The sequence below is a fragment of the Arachis hypogaea genome, chromosome 14 (genome assembly GCF_003086295.3).
Source record: "Arachis hypogaea cultivar Tifrunner chromosome 14, arahy.Tifrunner.gnm2.J5K5, whole genome shotgun sequence".
NCBI lineage: Eukaryota > Viridiplantae > Streptophyta > Magnoliopsida > Fabales > Fabaceae > Arachis > Arachis hypogaea.
Genome location: NC_092049.1, coordinates 142,398,257 through 142,424,440, shown reverse-complemented (window position 1 = coordinate 142,424,440; position 26,184 = coordinate 142,398,257). Strand labels below are relative to the sequence as shown.

The 26,184-nt window shown below is 31.8% G+C and overlaps 2 protein-coding genes and 1 long non-coding RNA gene across 4 annotated transcripts; 2 read left to right on the top strand and 1 right to left on the bottom strand.

Annotated features, from left to right (window-relative positions):
* The first annotated feature begins 5,563 nt into the window (after positions 1-5,563).
* Positions 5,564-9,825, top strand: LOC112798217 (uncharacterized). The gene is made up of 2 exons (XM_025841436.3): positions 5,564-7,846; positions 8,526-9,825. Exons 1-2 carry the CDS (start codon positions 5,989-5,991, stop codon positions 9,713-9,715), a joined length of 3,048 nt encoding a protein of 1,015 aa, XP_025697221.1. The 5' UTR covers positions 5,564-5,988; the 3' UTR covers positions 9,716-9,825.
* Positions 9,826-11,458: 1,633 nt separating this feature from the next.
* On the bottom strand, positions 11,459-17,246 carry LOC112798229 (uncharacterized). Its single transcript, XR_011871673.1, has 7 exons — positions 16,983-17,246; positions 16,597-16,788; positions 16,044-16,140; positions 15,803-15,936; positions 12,810-15,691; positions 12,605-12,720; positions 11,459-11,804 (listed from the first exon to the last, which is right to left on the bottom strand). It is a non-coding gene; the product is annotated as an uncharacterized lncRNA (long non-coding RNA).
* A 4,582-nt stretch (positions 17,247-21,828) lies between these two features.
* LOC112798219 (receptor-like kinase TMK4) lies at positions 21,829-25,274 on the top strand. Of its 2 annotated transcripts, XM_072215651.1 has the most exons (3): positions 21,858-23,287; positions 23,856-25,037; positions 25,124-25,274. In XM_072215651.1, the coding sequence occupies exons 1-2, from the start codon at positions 21,997-21,999 to the stop codon at positions 25,034-25,036; spliced, it is 2,472 nt and encodes an 823-aa protein (XP_072071752.1). In that variant the 5' UTR covers positions 21,858-21,996; the 3' UTR covers position 25,037; positions 25,124-25,274. The 2 variants fall into 2 exon arrangements, with proteins under 2 accessions (XP_025697225.2, XP_072071752.1); XM_025841440.3 differs by having other exon boundaries at positions 21,829-23,287; positions 23,856-25,274.
* Positions 25,275-26,184: the final 910 nt, after the last annotated feature.

Sequence of the window (26,184 nt, the reverse complement as noted above, 5' to 3'; positions counted from 1 at the left end):
AATTCGAATTGGGGCATTTTTCACTGGTATATAAGATTTGGTTATCCTCTTTGTATCGAAAAATGCATCAGACAATTCATTTGCTATTCTTTGCAAATGTATAATCTTTTGAACTTCTAGTTCACATTGACTTGATCGAGGATCTAAATGCATCAAAGATTATGCTTTCCAATTAAGTTCCTTTTCAGTAAGCTTATTCTCTCCCCCTAATATTGGAAATTTTGATTCATCAAAATGACAATCCGCAAACCGGGCTTTAAATACATCTCAAGTTTGTATCACGAGATACCTCACTATAGAGGGAGAATCATATCCAATATATATCCCCAATTTTCTTTGGGGTCCCATTTTGGTGCGATTAGGTGGTGCAATGGGAACATATATCGCACACCCGAATATTCTTAAATGGAAAACATTTGGCTGCTGGCCAAAAGCTAATTGCATAGGAGAGAATTGATGATAACTCGTTGGCCTCAAACGAATAAGTGCTGCGGCATGTAAAATAGCATGTCCCCAAACCGATGTTGAGAGATTTGTTCTCATAAGTAAGGGTCTAGCAATTAATTGGAGGCGTTTAATAAGTGATTCTGCTAACCCATTTTGTGTGCGAACATAAACTACTGGATATTCAACGCTTATTCCATAATCATACAGTAAACATCAAAAGTTTGAGAAGTAAATTCACCAGCATTATCAAAACGAATTGCAGAGAATCGAAGTGTGTGCGAGAGTGGTTTTTCATTTGGTACTGTTTTCTAATCAAATCAAAATTTCTACAAGCCCCTCAAATTTTACCTAAATGCTCTCTATGTTAGGACAGGTTCCTTATGCTTTGTCCTGGTCATAGGGCCTAACTAATTGTTAGTTAGAACTAATATTGTTTAAGTTAATAAATTTGTAATAGTTCTTACCAATGAGCTATAACTTAAAAGGTGGAAATTTAAATGTAATTCACGTGAAGTTGATAGTTGAAAATCAGTAAATAAAAATTTAGTCAAATCATCTAACAACTCTCAATTATTTTACATAAAGTCGACTACACTTAAATGACATAATTTTTCTCTTTTTTCATACCCACTTAAAGATTACAGGTTTGAGTTTCATTTCTAACTTTAAAAAAAAAAACTGTAATAGTTCATCAATAACATCTTCCATATTAATTATTCTAACAACTTCTTTGGCCAATAAAATTTGGGGAGAGTTTATTTATTAATATTTTAAAAATTATATAATATTTTTCTTAGATAATAAGTTAATTATAAATTGTCTTTATTATTATTAAAATATTAATTTTAGTTAAATTTAAGTTATTAATATAGTTAGTAATTAAATTAAAATATCAATCAATTAAAAAGTAACACGTTATAAATGATAAATTACATGTTATTTTAGAAAAAAATTGAGTAAAATTTATCTTTATATATTATTTATTAAATACTTGTGATGAGTTTGGAAAACTCTATTTTTAATTAAGTGATGATCAAACATTATTAATAAAATCAGTTGCAAAAATTATTGATATTAAATTAAAATGATTAAAGTAATTTTTGCAATGCAGGTTTAGTTTGGGCAAAAAATGAAAATCTGGTGCAAGCCCAAATGTGCTTATAAGAATTTCAGCTTTGATGTTGAATTATTGTGGCTGAAATAATATGTTGTTACTTGGACCAGATTGGGTTATTATTGCTAAAAGCCCAAATACATGCTTTCCTATATGCTCAATGCATGATCCAAATTTCATCAGGAAAGCAAATGTTATTATTGGGCCAGAATTAATTGTTGTTGTTGCAACTAAGCCCAATTCTATATTTGATAAAAGTTCCTCATGCATGATCCGAAATAAATGAAGAAAGAAAGCAAAATTGCTTCCAACGGATCCAAGAATTCAAACATGTGATGGATTCCAAAACTCATTCAATTGCCATTTATTGCATGGGAACTATGAGAGAGAATTTGACAAGTTGACATGATGGGGTTTAGCATTGCTACCCGCTACTCCACCTAAGGGAAGTAAAAGCAATTCACTTTAATTAATTTACTCAGATACACTCAATTGCTTTTATTCATACTTTCTTCTCTCTCGTTTCTTTTTCTTCTTCGGTTATTACACAGGAAACAATGGATGCCATGGAAGCTACATTGAGCTACCGAAGTGAAGAAAGAGCAAGATACAAGACCATCACAATGATGGCAAGAAAACATACTAAAATAAAAAAGAGCTGTGGCTAAGCTTTTTTATCACATATGGTAAGATATGGTGATGTTATCTTAGCCTCTCCATACCAAAAATGGAGGATGAAGATTCGGCCAGCAAGGGAGATTCTTGAAGCATGGCTTGTCTTTGATTCTGCTCAACCACCACAGGAAGTAGCTAGAGTGGCGAAGTGATGGTTGAGGCAGAGATGGAAGCAGATGAAGTCATCATCATCATGAAGCATCAAGGGCCAGAAATCCATCTTAGAGAGCAAACCAAGGATGGAGAGCTCGGATTGATGAAGAGTGATGATCAAGAAAGGACTAGAGGTAATTGCATGTTGGGTCTTGCATGGTTATCTCTTCTTTCTCTATGTGGCCGAACCGGTTATGTTTGTTGAAGGAGGAAGAAGTTGGTTTGGGTGTTGGCTTCAAGTGTGGAGGCTTCCCTCTTCTTTAAAAAGAGAGAACAGCCACTGATTGAGGCAAGGAGAAAAATTTGAGAGTGCAAGGCACAGTGTTCTCAGAACTACCTGAGCTAACAGTTTGCTCTTCTCCTTCAATGTATTATGTTTAAGTATTTTTCTGTTTAATTTTGTCATGTCTTGAGTCTCATGGAAAAAGGCAAACAGTGAGGTTTGTATGAAAAAGCCATAGAGCGGAAAAAGGCAGAGAGTGCAAAATTAAAAGAAAAAGTCATAGATGTCTTAGAGTTCCTTTGTTCATCTATGTTGTGTTTCATGATTCTGTGAGAATCCCCTTGTAAGTTGGATTAGCACTTTACAGGTTGTAATCAGATTGATTATAGTGAAATTCCATCACTTTTGTGATGTAGGCTGCACTGCACTTAGCGGCGGAACCAGGATATATCTGGGTGTAATTTTTCTCTCTTCTCTACTCCATTTCTGTATCTACTGCACAGGAGCAAAAACCAGAAATATCTCGTGCCAAGTGACGAGACAAAACGAAAAGTCTCGTGACTAGGGACGAGACAAAAGAAAAAGTCTCGTGTCCAGTAACGAGATAAAAAGACAAAAAGTTTCTTGAATTGGTCTCACAAGTCAACAAGGGTTATCAAGCAAAAAAGGGCTAAGATTCAACCCCCTTCTCTTAGCCACTGAAACCATCAACTTGATAGTGGACAAATTCAAATATTGGAGTGAACTAGCTATAGAAATCTCTGTGATTGGATTATTAATAACTTCTATCTATTGTATGTATAATTTATTTGTAAATAATTTAAATATGAAAAAGTATGAGGAGCCAATAGAATTTTGTACAATGTTAAATAAAGGGTAAAAATATTATCTTAGATTATTATATTATTTTTTAAATCAAATTATTTCTTTTTTTACATAATTAATTTTAAACACTATAATTCATTTCAATTCAATTAATTTCAAATCAAACTAAATCAATTACAAAAATAGTTTTTTTTTTCCAAACACATCTTATACTTTTTCTCAAAATAATCTCTCGAATATACTCAAAAAGAGTAAGTATCGTTTTTGTCCCCAACGTTTGAGATAAGTTTTAAAGTTATCCCTAACGTTTGAATCGTTCTATTTAAGTCCCTAACGTTTCAAAATTGACTCAATATTGTCCTGTCGTTAGGAATCTGTTAACGGAATTGATAACGGGACAAAATTGAGACAATTTTGAAACGTTAATGACTTAAATAGGACGAAAACGTTGGAGACAAAAACGATACATAGAAATAAATTTTAATTTTATCCTTTACTAATATTAATCTTTTGCGGTTCATAGTTATTCAATTATTTTTTAATCACATTTAAGTAAATTACACTTAATCACATTATTTTGATTCTAAATAAATTTATTTTTTTTTATAATTTTACTGTTAAAGATTTTTACTCATTATAAAATATTTATAAAATGACTAGAATCACATTACTTTATTGTATATGTATCATTTTTTTCACAAGTTTATGTACTAATCATTTTATAAATATTTTATGATGAGTAAAAATTTTTAAAAGTAAAACTATAAAAAAAAATAAATTTATTCAGAATAAAATTAATGTGATTAAGTGTAATTTAGTTGAATATGATTATAAAATAATTCAATAACTATGTACGGTAAAAAATTGATTATTGAAAGATAAAATTTAAATTTATTTTTATGTATCGTTTTTATCTCCAACGTGTTCGTCCTATTTAAGTTCCTAACGTTTCAAAATCGTCTCATGGTGATAATGACTACACCAATAAATTGATTGATGCATATATATATATATATATATATATATATATATATATTCCGTTAACAACTGAAAAAATATTTAAAAAAGAAGAAAGAAAGAAAAGCATAGATGAGATAGAACTGTAAAATAAAAATAAAGGAAATGTTACGTAATATACATGTTAGGATTCCTAACTAACTGCTGTTAAATTTTTGTATTTAGAATATACAGTTACATATAGCAACTAATCATCTGAATAATTTAGTGCTAGTTGGACTAATTAGGAGAAGTTGGTTACAGACTTGTGATTATGAGTGACTAGTCACAAGCTACTATCTATTGTATATAAAGACCTGAAACCTCATGTGTAAGATGAGTTCTACCATTCAATGCATACTCTTTTATACTTTCTTCTGTCTCTAATTCATCTAACTCGCATAATAACTAAAAATATTAACAGAAAATAATAAATTTTTATTAATTCTTGAACTTTTCTCAAATAACTAAGGTAAATTTTATAATGTCTATTACATGGTGTTTTAATTTTATTTAATTTATCTTTTATAATAAATTTTACATATTTAAAAATAATTTATTTTTATATTTTTAAAATAAATATTAATTTTTAATTTTTTTTGATAAATTAAATACTACCTTTTAAACACCATAACAACCAATAACTAAATCAAAAGTAAAATAAATAGATAAGGGAAATCTTTGTGCACCAATCGAAACTAAATTACCCTTCAGCTTTTTTATACTTATACTGATAATGTATACTTTTGTGTTGCACATTTATTTCTCTTTTATTCCGCGGCCATAGACGCACGTCCACAACAACAATAATGCATTGTTTCACGACCAAAAAGGAAGAAATAATTTTTCGGTAAAGAAAAAGGAAACAAGATAATGCATACTTTTTAGATGACTTTAGTACACGAAAAAAAAAAAAAAAAGGTGAACAGCAAAATCTGTGGCCTCATAGACAAACAATTATTGCTATTCGAAAATGCTTCTGTTCGACCCCCAAAACAAAATTGTGTTAATAAGATATATTCATTATTATTGTTAATTAAATACATTTAAAGTAAAAAAATATTATTATTTTTGATATAATGTTTGAATAATATTGTTAAAAAAAGAATAATATTATAAACAAAAAACTTAGTTGTGATTATTTTAAACCACATAAAGTGTTTTTATAACCTGTTTAAAGAAGAATAAAGAATGACGTAGTGATGAGAAAATTTCTTGCCAAGCTTATTAGCAAAGGAAAAATGCTATTTATGATAAAACTAGTTTTTAGTTAGATATATTTTAAATATAAAGATGACAAAGGTAAATTAGTGCAAAATGAATGAGATTTACAATGTTATTGATAATAAAAAAATTAATATTAACTAATTAGAAATTAATTTTCTATACCTATTAATAAATTATAAGTCAATACTTTTTGTCTTTTGCAAATAGCATTTTTATGAGTTAAAAGTTTGGACTGAGTTGTTCATCATAGGTTTCTTTTATACATGTGTGTGATTGAGCATCGACGGATTAGTGAACAAGCAATAAGTTGTTTATTTGGTCATCATATATGGCATACCTGAAATCAAGATCCAAAAATGGGATTATTAGTAATTTGTGTATGGTTGTGGTGTGCATCATGTGTTGTGTGGAGTCCAACGATGATGAAGGTGCATACATGTTCAAGCTTATGAATGCACTCAAACCCCCTGCTTGGTCCAACACCACCCACATGTGCCTGTGGAGAGGCGTGACTTGCAACGATCAAAGTGGAAGGATTGAAGTGATCGATCTCAGATCAATGTCGCTGACGGGAACAGTTCCTGCAGGCCTCAACGACTCCCTCTCCCAACTCATATACCTCTATCTCTTCAACAATAATCTGAGTGGGCCTGTTCCCTCTCTCGCCAACCTCTCCTTCCTCCTATACGTGCACCTCGGCTACAACAACTTCACCTCCATCCCTCATGGCTGCTTCCAAGGTCTTACTAGTTTGCAGCGGTTGAGCTTGAATAACAATACCAACCTCCCACCATGGAACTTTCCTACCGATTTGACTGCTCGCTCCTCTCAACTCCGTCTCCTCGACCTGTCTTCTACAAATCTCATGGGCTCCTTACCACCAAACATATCCCATTCCTTCCCAGTTATGGAGAATCTTTATCTTTCTAACAACAACCTCTCCTCCATCCCTGAGGGTTGCTTCCACAACCTAACCACCCGTTTGTATGTCCTCTCTTTGGCCAACAACACCAACCTCCCACCATGGACCTTCCCCCTCGATTTGACTCATTCCTCATTGCAACTCTCCTTTCTCAACCTCCAGGCTACAAATCTCATGGGATCCCTACCAAACTTTTCTCATTTCTTCCCCAACTTAACAAGAGTTTCTCTCTCCAACAACAACCTTACCTCCATCCCCCAAGGTTGCTTCCAGGGTCTACCCAGTTTGGTGAGTCTCAACTTGGGAAACAACACCAACCTTGCACCATGGACCTTCCCCAACTTGACTCACTCCACACAACTGAAAGACCTCAATCTTACTGCTACAAATGTCATGGGCTCTCTACCAGAAATATTTGACTCCTTGCCAAGTTTGGAGACTCTTCTTCTTTCCAACAACAACCTCAGCGGTGTCTTGCCAGAGTCTTTCGGAGGGACCAAGATTGCCACCTTGCATCTCAATAACCAGAAGGGTAACGGGTTTTCGGGTCCGATTGATATCCTTTCAAACATGCTTGACTTATCTCAAGTGTGGCTTCAAGGGAACTCGTTTACAGGACCTATTCCTGACATGTCTCGTTGCACTGCTTTACAAGATTTACAACTTGGTCACAATCAATTAACAGGTGTGGTTCCAGATTCTCTCATCGCTCTTCAAAATTTGGAATATCTTTATTTGGGCTATAACTTTTTGCAAGGTCCCCTACCAAATCTTACCTTCAGTAATTTTGATAGTATGGAGAATCTTGGTGTTAACACCACAAATGGCTTTTGTCACAAAGATCCAGGACCTTGTGATCAAAAAGTGACCATTTTGCTTCAAATTGCTGCGAAATTCAAGTATCCAATTATGTTGGCACGTTCATGGAGAGAAAATAATGCCTGTAAAAACTGGAGTTTCATTACATGCGATGACAAAAATAAGATCAGAATGGTGAATTTATCAAATCTGAAATTGACGGGCACAATCTCACCTGCATTCGCCAATTTAATAGATTTGCGGGAATTGTATTTGGATGGGAATAATTTGACGGGTGAAATACCTGAAGGATTGACAACATTGCCTGAACTTGAAGTTGTGAATGTCTCTAACAACCATCTTACTGGAAATATTCCCAAATTCTCACCAAAGGTCAACTTTATTGCCATAGACAATGATTTTCCTAATGCTTCCTACCATAGAATCTCAACTCCTTTGATTACAGGTACTTCCACCTACCTTTGCATGTAGCATATAAGAATCTTTTAGTGAAATGTTTTAATTTCAAATTATCGTTTTTAGTTATTTAATTTAATAAAAAAACAATACTACAAATTATCTTTTACAAATTTGCAAATCAAACCATATTTAACGGTTACTAAGCTAGTTCCTTTTTTCTATTTTAGTAGCATTAGCTTTATTGATTTTCCATGGTTTTTAACTTTGTTTCTGTTGTCATGTGTCTAACTTGATATTTCGATATTTTGTTCTCAAATTTCATATTAGTATTCTGTCCATCTTCAAAATTTTATTTAGAAAACAATAAAAAAAGAGATGGTCTCGTTAGTTACCGAGATAATAAAAAATAATAAAAAGTACTTGAATATTTCAAAATAAATCCAAGATTTATATGAATTGATATTGGCTAATTAGTAGTATTTTTCAGATTTATCCAAAAAAAAGAGAGTTAAAATAAGAATTGTCGTTTATTTTTATGTCTATACTACTTCCTTCTACTTAATAATAATAATAATAATAATAATAATAATAATAATAATAATAATAATAATAATAATAATAATAATTCCTTCTGTCATGTTATTTATACTTATTGTGACTATTATATTCTTTTAAAGATCCAAGTTAGTGTATGTAATTGTTCTCCATTTTTTGCATATCTACAGTTATGTCGATAACTAGTGCTGGAGTTATTATAATACTTGTTTTGGTTATTTATAACCGCAAGAGGTGCCTTCATTTAATCCATCGAGTTATCTTCAAGACAACATACAATGACCACAACATCGAGGATTTTATAAAAAGTTATGATTTTTTGGCACCAAAGCGATCTAGTTATTCCGAAGTGAAAAGAATGACAAATTCATTTCGTGATAAACTAGGACAAGGTGGATATGGTACTGTATACAAAGCAAGTTTAACTGATGATCGTCAAGTTGCGGTAAAGATATTAAGTGAATCTAAGGGAAGTGGGGAAGAATTCATAAATGAAGTTGCTAGTATTAGTAGGACATCTCATGTGAATATTGTCTCACTTTTAGGATTTTGTTATGATCAAGGCAAAAGAGCACTCATTTATGAATTCATGCCTAATGGTTCTCTAGATAAATACATCTACAAAGCAAAATCTGCCGAAGCTTTTCGTAGTTTGGATTGGAGTGTTTTATACAACATTGCAATTGGTATTGCTCAAGGGTTAGAATACTTGCATCAAGGATGCACAACAAAAATTTTGCATCTTGATATAAAACCTGAAAACATTCTTCTAGATGAACACTTTTGTCCAAAAATCTCAGATTTTGGATTAGCTCGAATCTGTCAAAAGAAAGAGAGTAATGTATCTATTTTAGGCACAAGAGGAACTCCAGGTTACATTGCACCAGAAATATTTAGTCGAGCATACGGTAGAATTTCTGATAAATCTGATGTATATAGTTATGGTATGTTGATTCTTGAGATGTTTGGAAAAAGAAAAAATTTCAACAATAAAGAATCACATCGCAGTGAAATGTATTTTCCTGATTGGATATATGAAGATCTTGATCAAGATAATATTCTTGGTAGACACTCTGATATTTCAGATGAAGATAATGATATGATAAAGAAGATTATATTAGTAAGTTTGTGGTGTATTCAACCAAATCCATCACATAGGCCATCAATGAGTAAAGTTGTGGAGATGTTGCATGGAGAACTTGAGTCCGTGCCATTTCCTCCAAAGCCTGTGTTGTATTCTCCTGAAAGGTCTCAGTTAGAAATGTTAGATACATCTTCTAGTAGCAAGCATGAGACAATTTTAACAACCACAGAGGAAAGTAGTTCCATACATGAGATCAATAAAAATGTCTCATGTTAATATGATTGTAAAATATCTTGTACCTTTTTTGTATTTGAGTGCAGGTAAACATGTTTAATGTTGTTCTCATATAGACCTATAATATATATGTTGATGATTTATATTAAGGTGATTCTGAGTGACTAAAACTAAATTCATGCATGAGATAAAGCATTATTAGTTGTTGCTTCTGAAGTGTCTAAATATAACAAAAATGAAATCCTATCCTATTGAAGAAGCAATTAATTTAAAACAGCTACATGCCTCTGTCCTATTAAATCAAAGTTCATTGATTAAAGTTTGCTATTATCAAGCAAACAAGAAAGATCAAAAGGGTTGTTGTATTAAGATGAGAAATATTATTATACAAAATTTAGATCAAGAAAAAATATACCTGATCACTACCTCTTATATGAAGATATAGTAAATGATACATTGTTAGTTGTAGTACATTTGATCGATTTGCCCCAGTAAAATAGTCAAGTTGGTAAAATATAAAAATAATGTTATATATATTTAAATTATTTACAAATAAATTATACATACAATAGAAGTTATTAATAATCCAATAATAACAGAGATTTCTAGCTAGTTCACAAATCACACTAATATTTGAATTTGTCCACTATCAAGTACTTAATAAATACAAAAATATTATTTGTATACTAAAATCAGCCACCAATATATTTATGTATAAATACATATGTAATTTAATTTATTTTCAATGTGTATTTGTATTTTAATATATATTTTATACTGATGATTAACTTTAATGGCTAATTTTGGTGTACATGTAACATTATCCTGATAAATAATATATAAGAGTAAATTTTATTTATTTTTTTTAAAAGAACATGTAATTTATTTTTTATAACATGTTAATTTTTGCATTATCTTTTTAAATTTAAAGTCCTTTAACTGTGTTGAAAATATTTATTGTTTTTTTTTTAATTTGAAATCATTTATTCTATTTTCTGTAATTTCAAATTCAAGTAATTCAACCAATTTGCATAACAACTACTATCTAATTTTGGCAATGACGATGAATTCAGATCTAACAATGATGTTAAAATAAAATAAAAGCCATGAGAGGGAGCGAGCGTTAATAAACATAAACCATTAAAGGCAAGAAGATTTGGAGAAGGAGGGTTTAGTTATTAATATTCTAACAAATTATATAATGAGTTATTTTAAACCGTAAGTTAATTACAAATTATTTTTATTATAGTTAAAATATTAATTTTGGTTAAATTTAAACAACTCAAATTATTAGTATAGTTAGTAATTATATATATGGTGTTTGCTACGGTACGATCATAAATTCATACGTACCGATACGTTTAATATATGGACAAATAACAATAAGTCATGTGAAATTTATTTTCCACGTCGACATTTAATTTTTTTAAAAGAAAATATATATTATATCACTAATTTTACTAAAATATCCTTATAATTTAATAAAAATAAAAATAATATTTTTTATTTAATTTTTTAAAAGACTTAAATACCCTTTTTTAAATAATTATCTTTTTAAATTAATTAAATTGAATTAAATTGTTTAATTTTATAGTTTTAAAATTTAAAAAACAAAAACAAAAACACATTTAATTATTTATCTATACTAAAAAAAATTATTTCAATCTTATTAACAACTTTCATAAACTTTAATCATTCATTCATACCAAAAAAATAAATAAATTTAAAAAATACAAAAAAAATATCACTTTGTTCTTTCTTTTCCTAGGTTTCTCCCAGAACCTTCGTATCTCTTCTCTGTCTCCCTCTCTTCTCTTCGCACTCTCTCTTCTCTCCAGTAAAGAAGACGAAGAAGCTTCCTCCACGGCGCCCTGTCACCACAGCATTCGTTGCGCGCCTCATCCGGCTGAGGAGAACGTTGTCGTGTCAGAGGGCGTCGCCGTCTTCCTCGTTCATCATCACCGTCGTGAGCCTCTCCCTTCCGGTAACATCCTCTCTGTAAGAAAGACTTTGACTTCAGAATTTGTGGCATGCTTGTGTTGGCCCTCTTGTCTCTTTACAAATAATAGAATTTGTGGCATGCTTGTGTTGGCCCTCTTGTCTCTTTACAAATAATTTTGCATCGTTTGAGCTAAAAAAGACAAATACAATGCATAGTATGAACTAAAGTGTGTGATTGCATTATTATTATTCTTGTTTCTGAACAATCTAATTGACAAGGATGTATTTGGATATAAAGGTTGAATCTTAAGACACTGATGCCTAATTGGTGGTTAAAAACATGGAAGATGTTTTGTTTATTCTTTAAATTTGTTAACATCAATCAATTTCAAATAATCAAATATTGTTGACGATTTTATGATGTATGTGTAACAAGTTTCAGGTTCTAGTTCATGTGATTTTCCATGTTTATATAGTCTTTTAAACACTTTAATTTCTCTCGTTGTTGGATTAAGCAGAAAAGAAAAGAAAAAGCATTCCCAAATTTGATGTGTTCTTGTTGCCTTTGAAGAAGGGGGTGGTGTAACTAGAAATTGAAACCATTACATTATGGATTTGGATACCTATAGACAAACTTCCTATGATGGTCTTGGCTTTGGTTAGATCTCTGATTCATTCTTTTTATTTATTGAGTGTGTAGAGGCTGAAAAAGGAAAAACTTTAAACCCTATCAATGCCAAACTTAACTACTCAAGGATGGCAGATAAGAAGAGCTCAGTTACTAGTTTTGACTTTCAATTATTATAGGCTGCAACAAACAGCTTTAGCAAAATTAAATGGCTTTGTTGTCTAAATCCAACACGAAGTTTAGGTCTTGTGAGGGATTGTACATAAGTTGTGGTGGGTTTGGTTATTTGGATAGTGGTTTTGCCACTTTCTGTATCTATAATCTAATATTACTGCAGCCATATGCAAGACTTGCTAGCTCACCTTTGCAATTGTGTATTCACAGAGCCTCTTAAGTCCTTCTAATAGATATTGATCAGCTGTTTGGAGAAGGTCTTGAGCTATATCTAGAGTGATTTCAGTCGATCGTGTATATAAATCTGGTCATCGATCAAATAAAAAGAATATTAGTTGCTCAAAAACTACTAGAAAGTTTATATAAAAGATATGGCTGCAGAATTTATTAGACCTCATCATCAGCTCAAAAATTTCCCATCTAATATTTAGAATCTCAATATCCTTTGCATCCTTCTCCTGACATGAATAGAACATTTGTATATTAGTGCCAGAAATCTAATAATCTATCTCACTTACTGCTTGAAATTGCAATACAAGTTTTATCAATTATATAAATTCTAAAAAAACAAATATTGCAGTACAAGTTATTAGAAGGTTGAAAGAATATAACAGCCGATATTGGTGATTTTAGGAATATTATGGGGTGTGAGTGGTGCACTGGTGAAGGCTAAGTTCAAGAATGGTGGAAGTGGTGCCGAGTTATGGTTCGCTTGCATGGTTTGACCTGTAGGCATGTGGATTCGATGGTTCTTAGCTCGGCTCAACCGTCGTGGATTAGGAAGGGCAGGGTTGTTTAAATGGATGCCATTTGGAACTCTTATTGCCAATGTATCAGCTGCTTGTGTAATGGCTGCACTTTCCACCGTAAAGGAAGCAGTAAGTTTCTTTTGTGCTGCTCTGTCTCCCAGTGCTCCAATATTTGCTGCATTTGCTAATCTCTAACCTAATAATAGTAATAGGATTGCAATTAAATTAGATACAATTGAGAAATTGTTAAAATTGTGTCTAGATACATTAATTTATGAATGTACAAAAAAAGGTTAGTACAACCATCAAAAGTACTGTGTTAAACATACAAGAAATAGCAAATTAGAATCATTTGTACATCAATATATTCCTGACGTAAAGATTTTATTGTTACAAATCCAAATCTTCAACAACCTCTAAAGGTGGATTCATATGAGTCATTCACAAAAAAGTTGTAGTGTGATTGATGTGATATTCGATGGCTGGTACGAAGTCTATAAAGGGTTTGTGATATAAAGTTTAGCTTTAGATAAAGAGAAACCAATTTCACATTGCAAAAATAAAAGAAAAACTCATTTTTCTCATTACAAATTTTGTAGGTCAATACCAAAGATTGTGACACTATTGTAATCGGAACACAGTTAGGTCTCTTGGGGTGTTTGAGTACTGCCTCAACTTTTGCAGCTGAGTTCAATGCAATGAAAGAAAGCAATCATCCTTGGAGAGCCTATGTGTATGCCATTATCACAATGTGTGCCTCATTTGTCCTTGTAATCTTGATCTACTATGTACCTATTTGGGCAACGGGATATGACACTAGCACATAACAATTGGGGCATAACAGAAGGCAATATCTACTTTTGACCTTTGGACAGTGTGTTTATTGGTGGAAAAGTCCAAGTTTGACCACAAGATCCTTCTTAATTTTAGAAGCAATGAAATTTTTCTACAAGGAAGGACTCGAGTATGGAGAAGTTGAGTGATGCACTTTATCACTTTTCTTTTAGGCTCAATAATTTCTATAGAACTGTATGCTGATAGGACTTTGATTAATGTTTGATCAGCTCTCAAATTTTTAATTAATTTAGATGAGCCATATCATAAGGAGAAAAAAGATGACAATAATACATATATCATTTCTGCAAAGGAAACTATGGTCTATGGCTAAATGAGTCTCCAAGGTCTAATACAGTTGCTGCCAGAGATGATAAGTTTATCATTAGAAAGAAAATATGCTATTAGAAAAGAGGAAAAGGGTGACAAGAAATTGAAGCATATATTGACAAACTTGCCAATTAGTGATGCTCTTAGAGCTAGATTTACAAAACCTTGGCCTTGCTTATTATCTTCATAAGTGTACTTCTAATTAAAGTAATAGACAGTGATAAAAGCAACAGTCCTTTTCTATCGTTGATTGCTTTCTAAATCAAATGTATGGATTTGTATATGAAGACTTCTTTTTGTTTTCTTTCAACTCTCTCTCTCCTCTCTTTTACAAAATTATCTCATCTCTAAATTTATTTTATTTAATTAGAAAAGGAAAAATAAATGTTTAAAATTGACCGGGGGATAGGTGTATACTATACTTGAGCAGAGGGTCTTTGACATGTAAAGCTATCATTTGTATATTTTATTCACGACACCTAAAAGATATGAATTATTGAATGGTGATAAACGTTTATGAACAAATATTAAGATGTTAATATGAATGTATTTTACATAATTAATTAATTCAGATGAGAAAGCAATGATGAAAGCACACAGTCAATTATGTTAAAAAAATCACGGATAAATCAAATAAGAATTTTAAAATGTATCGATATCCTGATGTTTTAATGATTTTTAATCATTGATCTTAATTATAAAAAATATATATCATTATATAATTAAGATGCTGGCTTTTCATTGTATTTTCTCTGTTTTTCTTTATGCAGAGTGTAAAGTAAAAAAAGAACCTTGTTAATTATGTGGTTATAGTTCAATTCCTTTTTTATTTTATTAAATAGAAAAGAAAAATTTGTTCCTAGATCGCCCTTTTGAATTGGCTTCTTGCCAGCCCTCATCTGATGATGTCTCCTCCTGGTGAATAGATTCACTTGACACTGGTAGGTGGACTATACATAGGGACATTATTGCCATTTTCGTTCATAACTTCATAATCCACCATGCCAGATCTTTCTTTTGTTTTGTTTTCTGCCGTACCAGTAGCATATTCCAAGCCATTATAGACAACACCCACATTGCTTGGTGCATCTTCACGTTGAAGGTTTTGTTCACTTATTGGTAGAAGTATCTAAAAGATTAGAGATATAAACGACAACTTGCATAATGAGGCAATACAATAGAAAATTTTACAAAACAAAGGTAGCAGCAGTTTATAATAATAAAGCAATTAATGTCAAATATATAAGGTAACACCATGTAAAAATTTGGCAGAGAACCTTCCCACGCTGCTGTTTTCTCTGAGCTTGTTCATTTCCATTAGAATCAAGCTCGGGACTTATAAAATCCAGAAGATCTGACACACTGCATTAAAAGAGTCACAGTTTTTTGGTGCCCTGAATACAACAATCAACAGAAATTCTTCATGGCATAGGCATCTAAACCATTTTGAAGAGGAGAGTCATTGTAACCTACTTCAAAGCGAGCTCGTATTGTTGCATACGATAGTAAAAGACAGAAAGGTCCCCATAGCTTTTTATTGTGTCAGGATGATCAAGCCCAAGCTCCCTCTCATTTATATCGACCACCTTTTGCTGATATATTGTGGCCTAAATAAGCAAAACTCGAACAAGTTCATTGGCAACAATAATGATGGATAGACTCTACTTTCTACACTACATGAGAAGCAAATATAACAGAATCTTCACATGATTACCATAAGTTGCTTGGTAAAGAACCACATCTAAAAGATTATAGGCACTTGCAGTAATTCGATGATAGGTACATCAAACAGCCATCATCTTCACCAATGCCTGCAATTAAATAGACAAGTGTGTATAGAAAATAACAGATCATGCTTATGGCAGATAACAAACAAGATGATAATAGTCAAACCACAAGATGATAACCCAAAATAATGCTTTAAACTGCAAGTTCCAACATTAATTTGAGATGACCTAAAGCATAGCTGGTGCAAGAGAGGTAAATTTATTAAGCATAAGATGATGATAGTCAAATCACATTATTAGGTCATGATTAATAAAATTTATACAAGGCATAAATAGGTGGGAAGATAATTCATGGCAGCAACAATGCCAGGAATATTTTTCTGAACACAAATAAAAAAAAAAAGAAGCAAAAAACATATTTAGGAATGGCATTAAGCAAAAGAAGAACTCATGGCAAGATGGAGTGTTGGGAACAAACTGTGCCATTCCTCCAAACTCAAACTACACATACAAGTTTCAAACCAAGGATCAGATTGGCACCTTTTCCTACTTTCCATCAACTGCATTTCACAAAGCCGCTGGAGGATTTGGAGGACTCAATATCTATCACAGATCTGTCATCCCAATCCCTTATCCAAACCCTGCTAGTGATTTCACTTTGTTCATTGGTGATTGGTTCAAGACCAACCACAAGGTAATTAGCCAACCAGGATTATTACATTTTGCTCCATTCTTGATGAATCATAAAAAAAATTGAATGTTAGTCTTCTTGATTGCAGACATTAAGGCAGACTTTGGATTAAAGCAAGAATTGACAAAATTAACAACAACGAATATAAAATCACAGAAATTAAAGTAAATCCCATTAATTACAGAAATCACTACAGTGCTATAATAATTAAAAGAAATCACAGAGGGGGAGTTACCGAAAGGGAGAGGCTGACGACGGTGATGAAGAACGAGAAAGACGGCGATGCTCTCTGGAACGAGGAAGACGGCGACGCTCTCTGACGCGACGACGTTCTACTCGGCTGGGTGAGGCGCGCGACGAATACTGCGGTGACCTTGGCAGGGCGCCGTGGAGGAAAAGAAGGAAGAGGATGGAGAAGGGAGCTGTCGAAGAAAATCCGGAGCCGAGTGTGAAGGAGAAGAGACATCAACCAATCAAAATTACAAAATAAACTTATTTTAGAGAGAGTAATCAATCCTAATGATTATAAAGAATACATCTTTCCAAAAATATAATGATTATTTTAATTATTTTAGAGAGAGTAATCAATCCTAATTTCGTCGGTAACCAAAAATATGTCTGTAATAAAGAATACATCTTTCCAAAAGCTTAATCATGTCATGATACCACTCATCCCAAAAGCTTCAATTGATGGTAAAAAGTAACACTAATGATTATATCTCTAATACTCCCTAATCCTCCATTGTATACATTATACAAATATTCTATTGATTTTTCATACTTTTCCTAAAAAAAAAATATGATGGCATGAATGCTACTACCAAATGAAATAAAAGGCAACAGCAACTTATTAGCAGGTAGGGAATTAAATTAATTACTGATGTTAATTTATATATATATATATATATATATAATTTCTAATCAATTATCTCATAAATAAAGAATAAATTACTCTCTATGACTTGTTTAATAATTATTTGAGGAATTCAATTGTATTATCATAATAAACATTAACCATCTAGTAACTTAGTTTTAAAAATCAAATCATTCAATCCTAATAAAACCATTTTTATAAATTACAAGAGATTTTTAAAAAGTCTAATTTTTTCTTCTTCCCAAATCACTCAATTATTTATTAATCGATTCTAGACAAAAAAAAATAAAAAAATAAAAGCTAAAATATATATATATATAAAAAAAATCCAAACACAGGATGAAAGAATTAGAGATAATTTATCTAAAATCTAATTGCAACTTGTTTCCTGTTCCAATGAAGTAGAAACCAAGTAATTCGTCCACTAAAATCAAAGAACATGTGATCATTTAATTTTTTTTGTCAAGTATCACAACACTACACAATAATTTCTCAAATCCATTTTAAATGAATCCATGGTAGTCTCAATTGTTTTCCTTGTTCCTTTTCATGCATTCATCATGTTTAATTTATTTTTGTTTAGTGATTCTTAGGAACCAACGCCACTACAGTTGACAAATTTTAAATTCATATATATATCCATTTGCCATTGGATAAGCTAATAAACATCAAACAACTGGTTAATTAATTCTTAATGGCAATTCAAATTCAATAAGTTATAAAGGACAACTTATTAGGATTGATTACTCTCTCTAAAATAATATATAATTTATTTTTTATGATGTGTCAATTTTGATTGGTTGATGTGTCAATAAGTTGTTTAATTTTTTATAATTACAAAATAAACTTATTTTCATTCAAAATAAATATAAAATTAATACAAATTTTTATCTAATTTGTATTCAAATATTTATAATATTTCAAAAAATAAACAAATTCATCGTATTATCAAACTAAAAGAAAAGTACTATAAACAAGCAAGTCAATATAATTCAAAACATAAACAAAGTGTATTGATCATCGACTATAATTCCTAGTATATTGTTCAACCATGCTAAAACTATCAGCTATAGTCTTCAGTGTCATCTTCATCTTCATCATCATCATAGTCCTCATCCGAAGACACTGAGGGTGGCGACGGTGGGTGGTAGTGGAACTGCACTTGAACTACTTGACGCTCTAACATTCTCATAATAACTAACATAAGTCTCATTCCATCTCTTCTGTTTCAGCTTTTCTTTTGGCCTTTCCAATTATCCGTTCCAACTTTTTTAACTTCTTTTGAGTCTTTTCCAAAGGAACCAAGCGTGTATCTAACAACTTACTAATACGCTCATCTGTTTGTTGAGTAACACGCTGAAAAAGCTCTTCATTGAGATTATGAATCTATTCTCGCAAATCAGGAACAGAATTTTAATTTCTAAGTGCTCTTTCAGATACAGAATTAGTAGAAGTGGTTTCAGACTTGATAGAGCTAGAAAAGAATGACCATTTTCTGTAAACTCGACTCTTCTTTTGCCCACTACATACTTCCTCCCAAATCAAGTTTTCATCAATTAGTGATAGCTCCATTCCCTATGCTTGAGTCTCGGCATGTTGGACTTGAACTTCTGCCAATTTTTTTATAAACTTCTCCTGTTGCACAATGATTATATCAATTATATAAATCAAATTTTAAACAATATAGTTTCAATATATAGTATACTTTTAATAACTATATATTCAATAGGGGAATGAAGTTGATTAGCTCTAATGTCTTGCATCTCCACAATACTTTCTAATACTCTGCCTATTTTTTATTCGGTCATTTTATTTTTAAGTAACAAATCTGAATATTTAATTTGAAATTACCATCCATCATAAATGAATAATCTAAGGGATATACATGTTATTTTATTTGTGTACATTTAATTATTTATGTACATTTATAAGGCCATAATGGGATTAATGGCGTTGATATAATGATAAACCATATTACATGGAAGTACAATGCTTGTTCCTCCAGTTTTCATATTCTAGACAAATTATTATAACCACCTTCATAAGTACATTATTGTGCATTATGTCCAATATTGAGACTCCAAATATAATTCTTGATGACCAAAATCACAAAGATGAACACTGCAGTAGGAATGCAATAGATTCCAACTGTTAGTGTTGCAAGTGTGAGGAGTGTTGAAATTAGTCCCACATCAAAGAAAGCAAGGAAGAGTGAGGAGTTTATAAGATGAGAGACCCATTAACTTGACACCTTAAGATTTTGAGTTGGATGTGGTGTCATCCTATCTTATGTTCTCTCACTTGATTCCTCCCCGAAATTTCTCCGGTAGTTAAGATCTCTCTACGGTTGGCCTACCCAACAAGTGGTATCAGACCCGATAAAGGTGGTTCGGACGGCGTGTCCCGCGGTATTTTGCGGCGAAATCTCCCCGATGGTTGAGAGCTCCCCACGGTTGGTCCAACACCAACCAACCCCAAATGCAATATTTGGTAGTAGCATAGTAGCATTCATGCCATCATGTCTTCCTTTATCTTCTTTATGACTTGAATACTTTTACTTTTACATGTCCTTCCAACTTTAATTTTATATATACTTTAAACACTTTAGAAAGCTGTGTATTCCACTAACACTTTGAATATATTTTTTAAAATAACTTTGGACATGTGTATGTCTTATTTCGCTCACTTCACATAATGCAAATGGTGGGACTGACATAGTAATTAGTGAGATATATATTCCATATTAATCAAGATTTTCTTTTTAAAAGTAACACACCCACCAAGAAACAAGAACATTGATATATATAGTAGTGATGTGATATTAATAACTGAATTATTGAAGGAATCCAATGAACGTTCTAACTTGCTTATTATCTCTTGTTGGAACTATAATCAACAGGAGAAGACGGTAGACACAAAGTCATGACATACAACACTTTCATTAATGAATATCCTAAAAATAACTATTAAAAAAATAAAATAAATGAAATTTTTTGCTGAAAACAAATTATTTTCTGAATAGAGATTAGAATAACTTAGGTTTCCAAGTTTTTTGTAGTATTCATTAGTAAATATATATGGATCGGAATAACTTTTTTATTTAAAAAAAATAGTTCTAACATCTAAGGTAATTCAAAGTCTCTAACAAACATACCGTAAAAAAAGTGGCCAATTAATAAACACGTATGATTGAATCATCGTGTGGGGTATGCATGCATGCATAGGTCAATGTATGCCCTAATAATTGATGAAAGTGTCTTTATTAAAGCACAAGAAAATAAAGCAATAATCCACACTACTTTAATTTTGGTGTAACTTGAGGCTCCGTTTGGTTGATGTATAGGATGAGACATAAACATTAAAGACATAGACATAAAATATTTGTGTTTGGTAAAAATAATGAATAAGACACAAATATTTAAAAAAGACTGAATTACCCTTCATTTAACCACAATTTTATCAACACCACTACATATCCATCACCTCAAACGCTACATATGTCATTACAATTAAATTTTTATTTCTTTTCGTATTTTTTTTCTTTTAATATCATTTCAAATTATCATTCAAATATTAAATATACAGTTTTTTTTTTAAAAAAAATAGAAAACCAAAGCCTAAAATTTATCAAAGATTAATTAAAATTTAAATAAATAAAAAGTTAAATGTATAATTTTTTTTGAAAAAAATGGGGAACAAATTTAGTTGTAAAATCTAAAAGAGAAAATAAAAGAAGAAATATTTGAAGAGATAAGAGGATAAATTTTGAAAATTTAAAAATTGAATAAAGGTAAAAGAGTAAAAAATTAGTGTCTCACAAGTTGTGTCTCAGTGTCTCATCAAATTGGAGGTACACAAATTTAGTGTCTCCGTGTCCATCCGTATCCTCCTGTGTCCATCAAAAATTTGTGTCTCACCAAACCAAACAACAGACATGTGTCACCGTGACACTACCTCGATTGAATGATTAATGGCCACTTTTGAAGAGTAGTAATGTCTGGGAGTGGATCTGCCGTGAAAAAAAAGACTAGATGTTGTTCAATGTGTAATCTAACTCTTCATTACTTTTTCTCTTCTATTTAATTTTGGTTCCACTCAGAGAATTAAAGGTGAAACATCACACTTTATTCTCTCAAGTGTTTTTTTCACTGGAGATGATCCATTTCCGTAATTAAGTGTTAAGTAGAAAACTTTATTAGGCTGAAACTTAATTATCCCAGCTATGCTAGACGTGTTCTTTGTTTATTGGCTGGGCATAGTCACCGCTAGTCAACTTAATATTACCAGAGATTTGAAGTTGGGTTGTTTGTTAAAATATGTATGTTATGTTGCTGCATGCTACATTATTGGTGCCTCAAACCTCAAATTAAATCGAATGGCTCCCAGAATAATATTAAAATCTGAAGTTGGTTTTACCAATTTTGCTATAGTCATCTTCTTCTTGTTCATCTTGTGCGTCCACTCCGATTTGCAAGAAGCTCGAGATCCAGAAGCTGGCTACTTGTGGAAGCTTCTGAAAGCTCTGAAGCCAGCTCCCTCCAACTGGTCCGAAGACACATATGTCTGCAATTGGAATGGCGTAGAGTGCAGTAAGGAGGGCAAAGTCTACGCTCTTAAACTCTCTTCAATGTCCCTCACCGGCACAATCCCTTCAGATCTCAACAACACCCTCACCCAACTCAACCATCTTCTTCTAGACAACAACTCTCTCTCGGGGCCTCTTCCCTCTCTCGCCGGCCTCTCCACGCTCACAGAGGTTCAACTCGACAACAACAACTTCACCTCCATCCCTCATCATTGCTTTCAGGGTCTTTCCAGTTTGGAAACCCTCACTCTAAGTAACAACATCAACCTCCCACCCTGGAGTTTCCCTCTTGATTTGCTTCAGTCTTCCTCCAAACTCCAAGGCCTCCGACTGGACGCTACAAATCTTATTGGCACCTTACCGGAAGACATATGCACTTCCTTCCCAAGCTTGTACTCTCTTTTCCTCTCTAACAACAAGCTCACTGGTCCCCTGCCTCATTTTTCCAATTGCACCAACTTGGGTTATCTGGATCTTCAAGATAACTTGTTAACTGGTTTAGTTCCACCTTCCTTGATGAATCTCTCCATGATTTCAGTCCATTTGGAGAGAAACTATTTTCAGGGTCCATTGCCTGTGTTTCAATCCTCTTTTACTGATGTCAACACCAGCAATAATGGGTTCTGTTTAGACCATGCAGGGCCTTGTGATAAGCAAGTCACCACTTTGCTTCAAATTGCTGCGGATTTTGGGTATCCTCTCTTGTTGGCGAGATCTTGGCGAGGAAACAATCCATGTCAAAACTGGAGTTTTGTTGTGTGCGTAGAGAACAAGATCAGAACCCTGAATTTGACCAAACAGAATTTGACAGGGACCATTTCTCCGGCATTTACAAACTTAACTGATTTGAGGGAGTTGTATCTCAGTGGAAATAATTTGAGCGGTCCAATACCAGAGAGCTTAACAGATCTACCTCAACTTAAGATTCTTGATGTTTCCAATAACAATCTGTCAGGGAACATACCCCATTTCTCACCTGATGTCACTCTCAATACTAAGGGTAATGTTCTGCTCATCAATGCTTCTCAGCCAACCACAGTTGCTCCATCTAAAGCTCCATTCTCACTTTCCTTGATTGCAGGTAAGTACAATCATTATTGCTATATACGATTATATTATCAGTTCAGTTATAGAATTAATAATTTTTTTCAGTGGTTTAGTCATAAATGAGTGATTTATGATATAGAATGCTATATATGTCATTATTTGCTGGTCCATGCATGTACATATAGATTTATTTAATTAGTGGGACATGCTTGAGATTTTTTTTCCCCTTCTTTTATGTATATACAGAGATTTCAAGATTTTTAAATTGTTTAAAAAATTAGACAAATATTATATAAATAATAATAAATTAATATGCATAATAGAGTACTAGAATGTATAGAAATCAAATGCATGAAACACTTTTCAAATTGGATTTCATCATGGTAACTCATCAGTTAAAGAATTTTTGTTGATCCTTTACTTTATTATTTAAATATCTAACTTGTAGAATCATTTTTAAAGTTTGACCAGCTCATCAATATAAACAGTCATGAGTGATTGATTTTTTGGTCCATGTTTCTTAAGAATTTTTCTCAAAGGATTATATTCAAATTATTGTTTGTAATTGATCTCCACTTTGTTCCTTGCATATATACGTACAGGCTTATCAGCAGCCAGTGTTGGAATTTTGGTAACATGTGCTGCGGTTATTTATAAAAGCAAGAGGTTACAGAAAATCCTGTTCAAGAAAACAATTGTTGATCACAATGTTGAGGATTTGATACAAAGTCATGGGTTTATGGTGCAAAAACGATATAGTTATTCACAGGTAAAAAAGATGACTAATTCATTTCGTGAGGAACTAGGAAAAGGAGCCTTTGGTGTCGTATACAAAGGAAGTTTAAGTGATGGTCGTCAAGTAGCAGTGAAGATATTAAAAGAGTGTAAAACTAATGGAGAAGAATTTATAAATGAGGTTGCAAGTATTAATAGAACATCCCATGTGAATATTGTCCCATTTTTAGGATTTTGTTATGAGCCAAATAAAAGAGCATTGATTTATGAATTCATGCCAAATGGTTCTTTAGATAAATTTATTGATGAAAGGGCATCGTTTAATGCAGTATGCAAATTGGATTGGAATATACTCTATCAAGTTATAATTGGTATTGCTCGTGGGATAGAATATTTACATTGGGGATGTAGCACCAAAATTTTACATCTTGATATTAAACCTCAAAATATTCTTTTGGATGAGGAATTTGTTCCTAAAATTGCTGATTTTGGACTAGCTAAAATATGCACAAAGAAAGAGAGCATCGTATCTTTACAGTGTGCAAGAGGAACTCCAGGATATATTGCACCTGAAGTATATAATCAAATGTATGGTGGAGTTTCTCGAATTTCTCACAAATCCGATGTGTATAGTTATGGAAAGTTGATTCTTGTAGTAGTCGGAGGAAAAAAGAATTATAATAGTAAAGATTCTCGTGCCAGTGAAACATTCTTTACAGATTGGATTTATAAGGAGCTCGAACAAGATAATCTTCCAGCAAAATGCTTGATGGACATAGAGGATGAAAATAATGATTTGGTAAAAAAGATTATTTTGGTAAGCATGTGGTGTATACAAAGAAATCCTTCGGACAGACCGTCCATAAAAAGAGTGATAGAAATGTTAGAAGGATCACTTGATTCTATCCCATTTCCTCCAAAGCCAATGTGGTATTCTCCCCAAGAATCAAAGTTACAATCTCCAGATATAGCTTATGACAATACACATAAAACAGATTCTTCAACTTCAATGCAGAATGATTCCATCAATCCAAATGAATCTGCCTAAGGTAACAAAATTTATGTAATTGTTGTGTAAGATATTTCTCATTATACTCTTGACACCACTCTTACATGGTATCTTTTTTTTTTTAAGTGGTATGTTTTGTGGAGCTATAAGAACTTGTTGACCTGAGAAAAGTGAAGTTTCTCATTGTGTTAGAGGCACCTGTAGTTGTACATGAGCTGTGTGGTTTGCTTGCTATAACTAAACAACTGAAGATTCAATGCCTTGCTATATGAGTTAATATTTTCTTTCTTTTTTTTTCTTCTTCTAGTTCTTATTAATTACTTCAACTACAAAAATTAAACCCCTGCCTCACTTTAAAATCTGTCACAAACAAAACTCTTTAATATAGTATATTTTAGTTGGATTTTACACATTGATTCTCAAATTTCTTCCTATAATACATAAAAAGAATATTACAATAATTTTGTTCTGTATATAAGTCAAGTAAACTATCTCAAACCGACAAAAAAAAAAAAAAAAATCATCCCAAACACTACGTTAGTGTGAGTCTCTAATATTGTCTCTTTCATGGAATACGTTTAACAATTGTATTGTATCTTACATACATTATGTCTCAAAAAAGTCCAAAAATAATATTCTAAGTCATTGTTGTCTTTTTCTCTATCTCTCTTTTTGTCTATCCTTCAATTTTTCTATGATGGCTACTCTGTTTGTTATGTAGAAATAATGTTTAATAATATTGATATTTTTTTTTTAAAAGTACTATGTTGAATATTTAAATTTCTATATACACGTATTACGTATATTCTATATATATAAGTCAAGCTAAATTTACAATACGTTTATGAGTCTCAATTACGATTCTTTTCTTTGAAATTTCGTGTCTTGTATTGTCTCTTTAATTTTGTTTAACTATCTTATCATTTTGCAAAGTTAAAATTTAATTTAAAAATATAAAAATTAATAAATTTTAAATATAAAAAATAAATTCAATAAAAATTCGACACTAAATGATAGATACTATAAAATTGGTGATATAATAAATTCATTTTAAATTTCAGCAATATAGAGATTTGAAGTATGATTTTTTTTTTTTTTTTAAGCGGCTTATTATTACTCTCTGGTTGGAAAATTCACAGCATTTCTTGTCCTGCTCTTTATTGTTTGCACATTGATGATATAAAAAG

Bases quoted from the DNA above. Each gene is read 5' to 3' on its own strand.
- LOC112798217 (XM_025841436.3), top strand. From the start codon at position 5,989: ATGGCATACCTGAAATCAAGATCCAAAAATGGGATTATTAGTAATTTG. The intron at 7,847-8,525 runs GTACTTCCACCT...GCATATCTACAG, and splicing joins CTCAACTCCTTTGATTACAG to TTATGTCGATAACTAGTGCT.
- LOC112798219 (XM_025841440.3), top strand. From the start codon at position 21,844: ATGCTAGACGTGTTCTTTGTTTATTGGCTGGGCATAGTCACCGCTAGT. The intron at 23,288-23,855 runs GTAAGTACAATC...ATATACGTACAG, and splicing joins CTCACTTTCCTTGATTGCAG to GCTTATCAGCAGCCAGTGTT.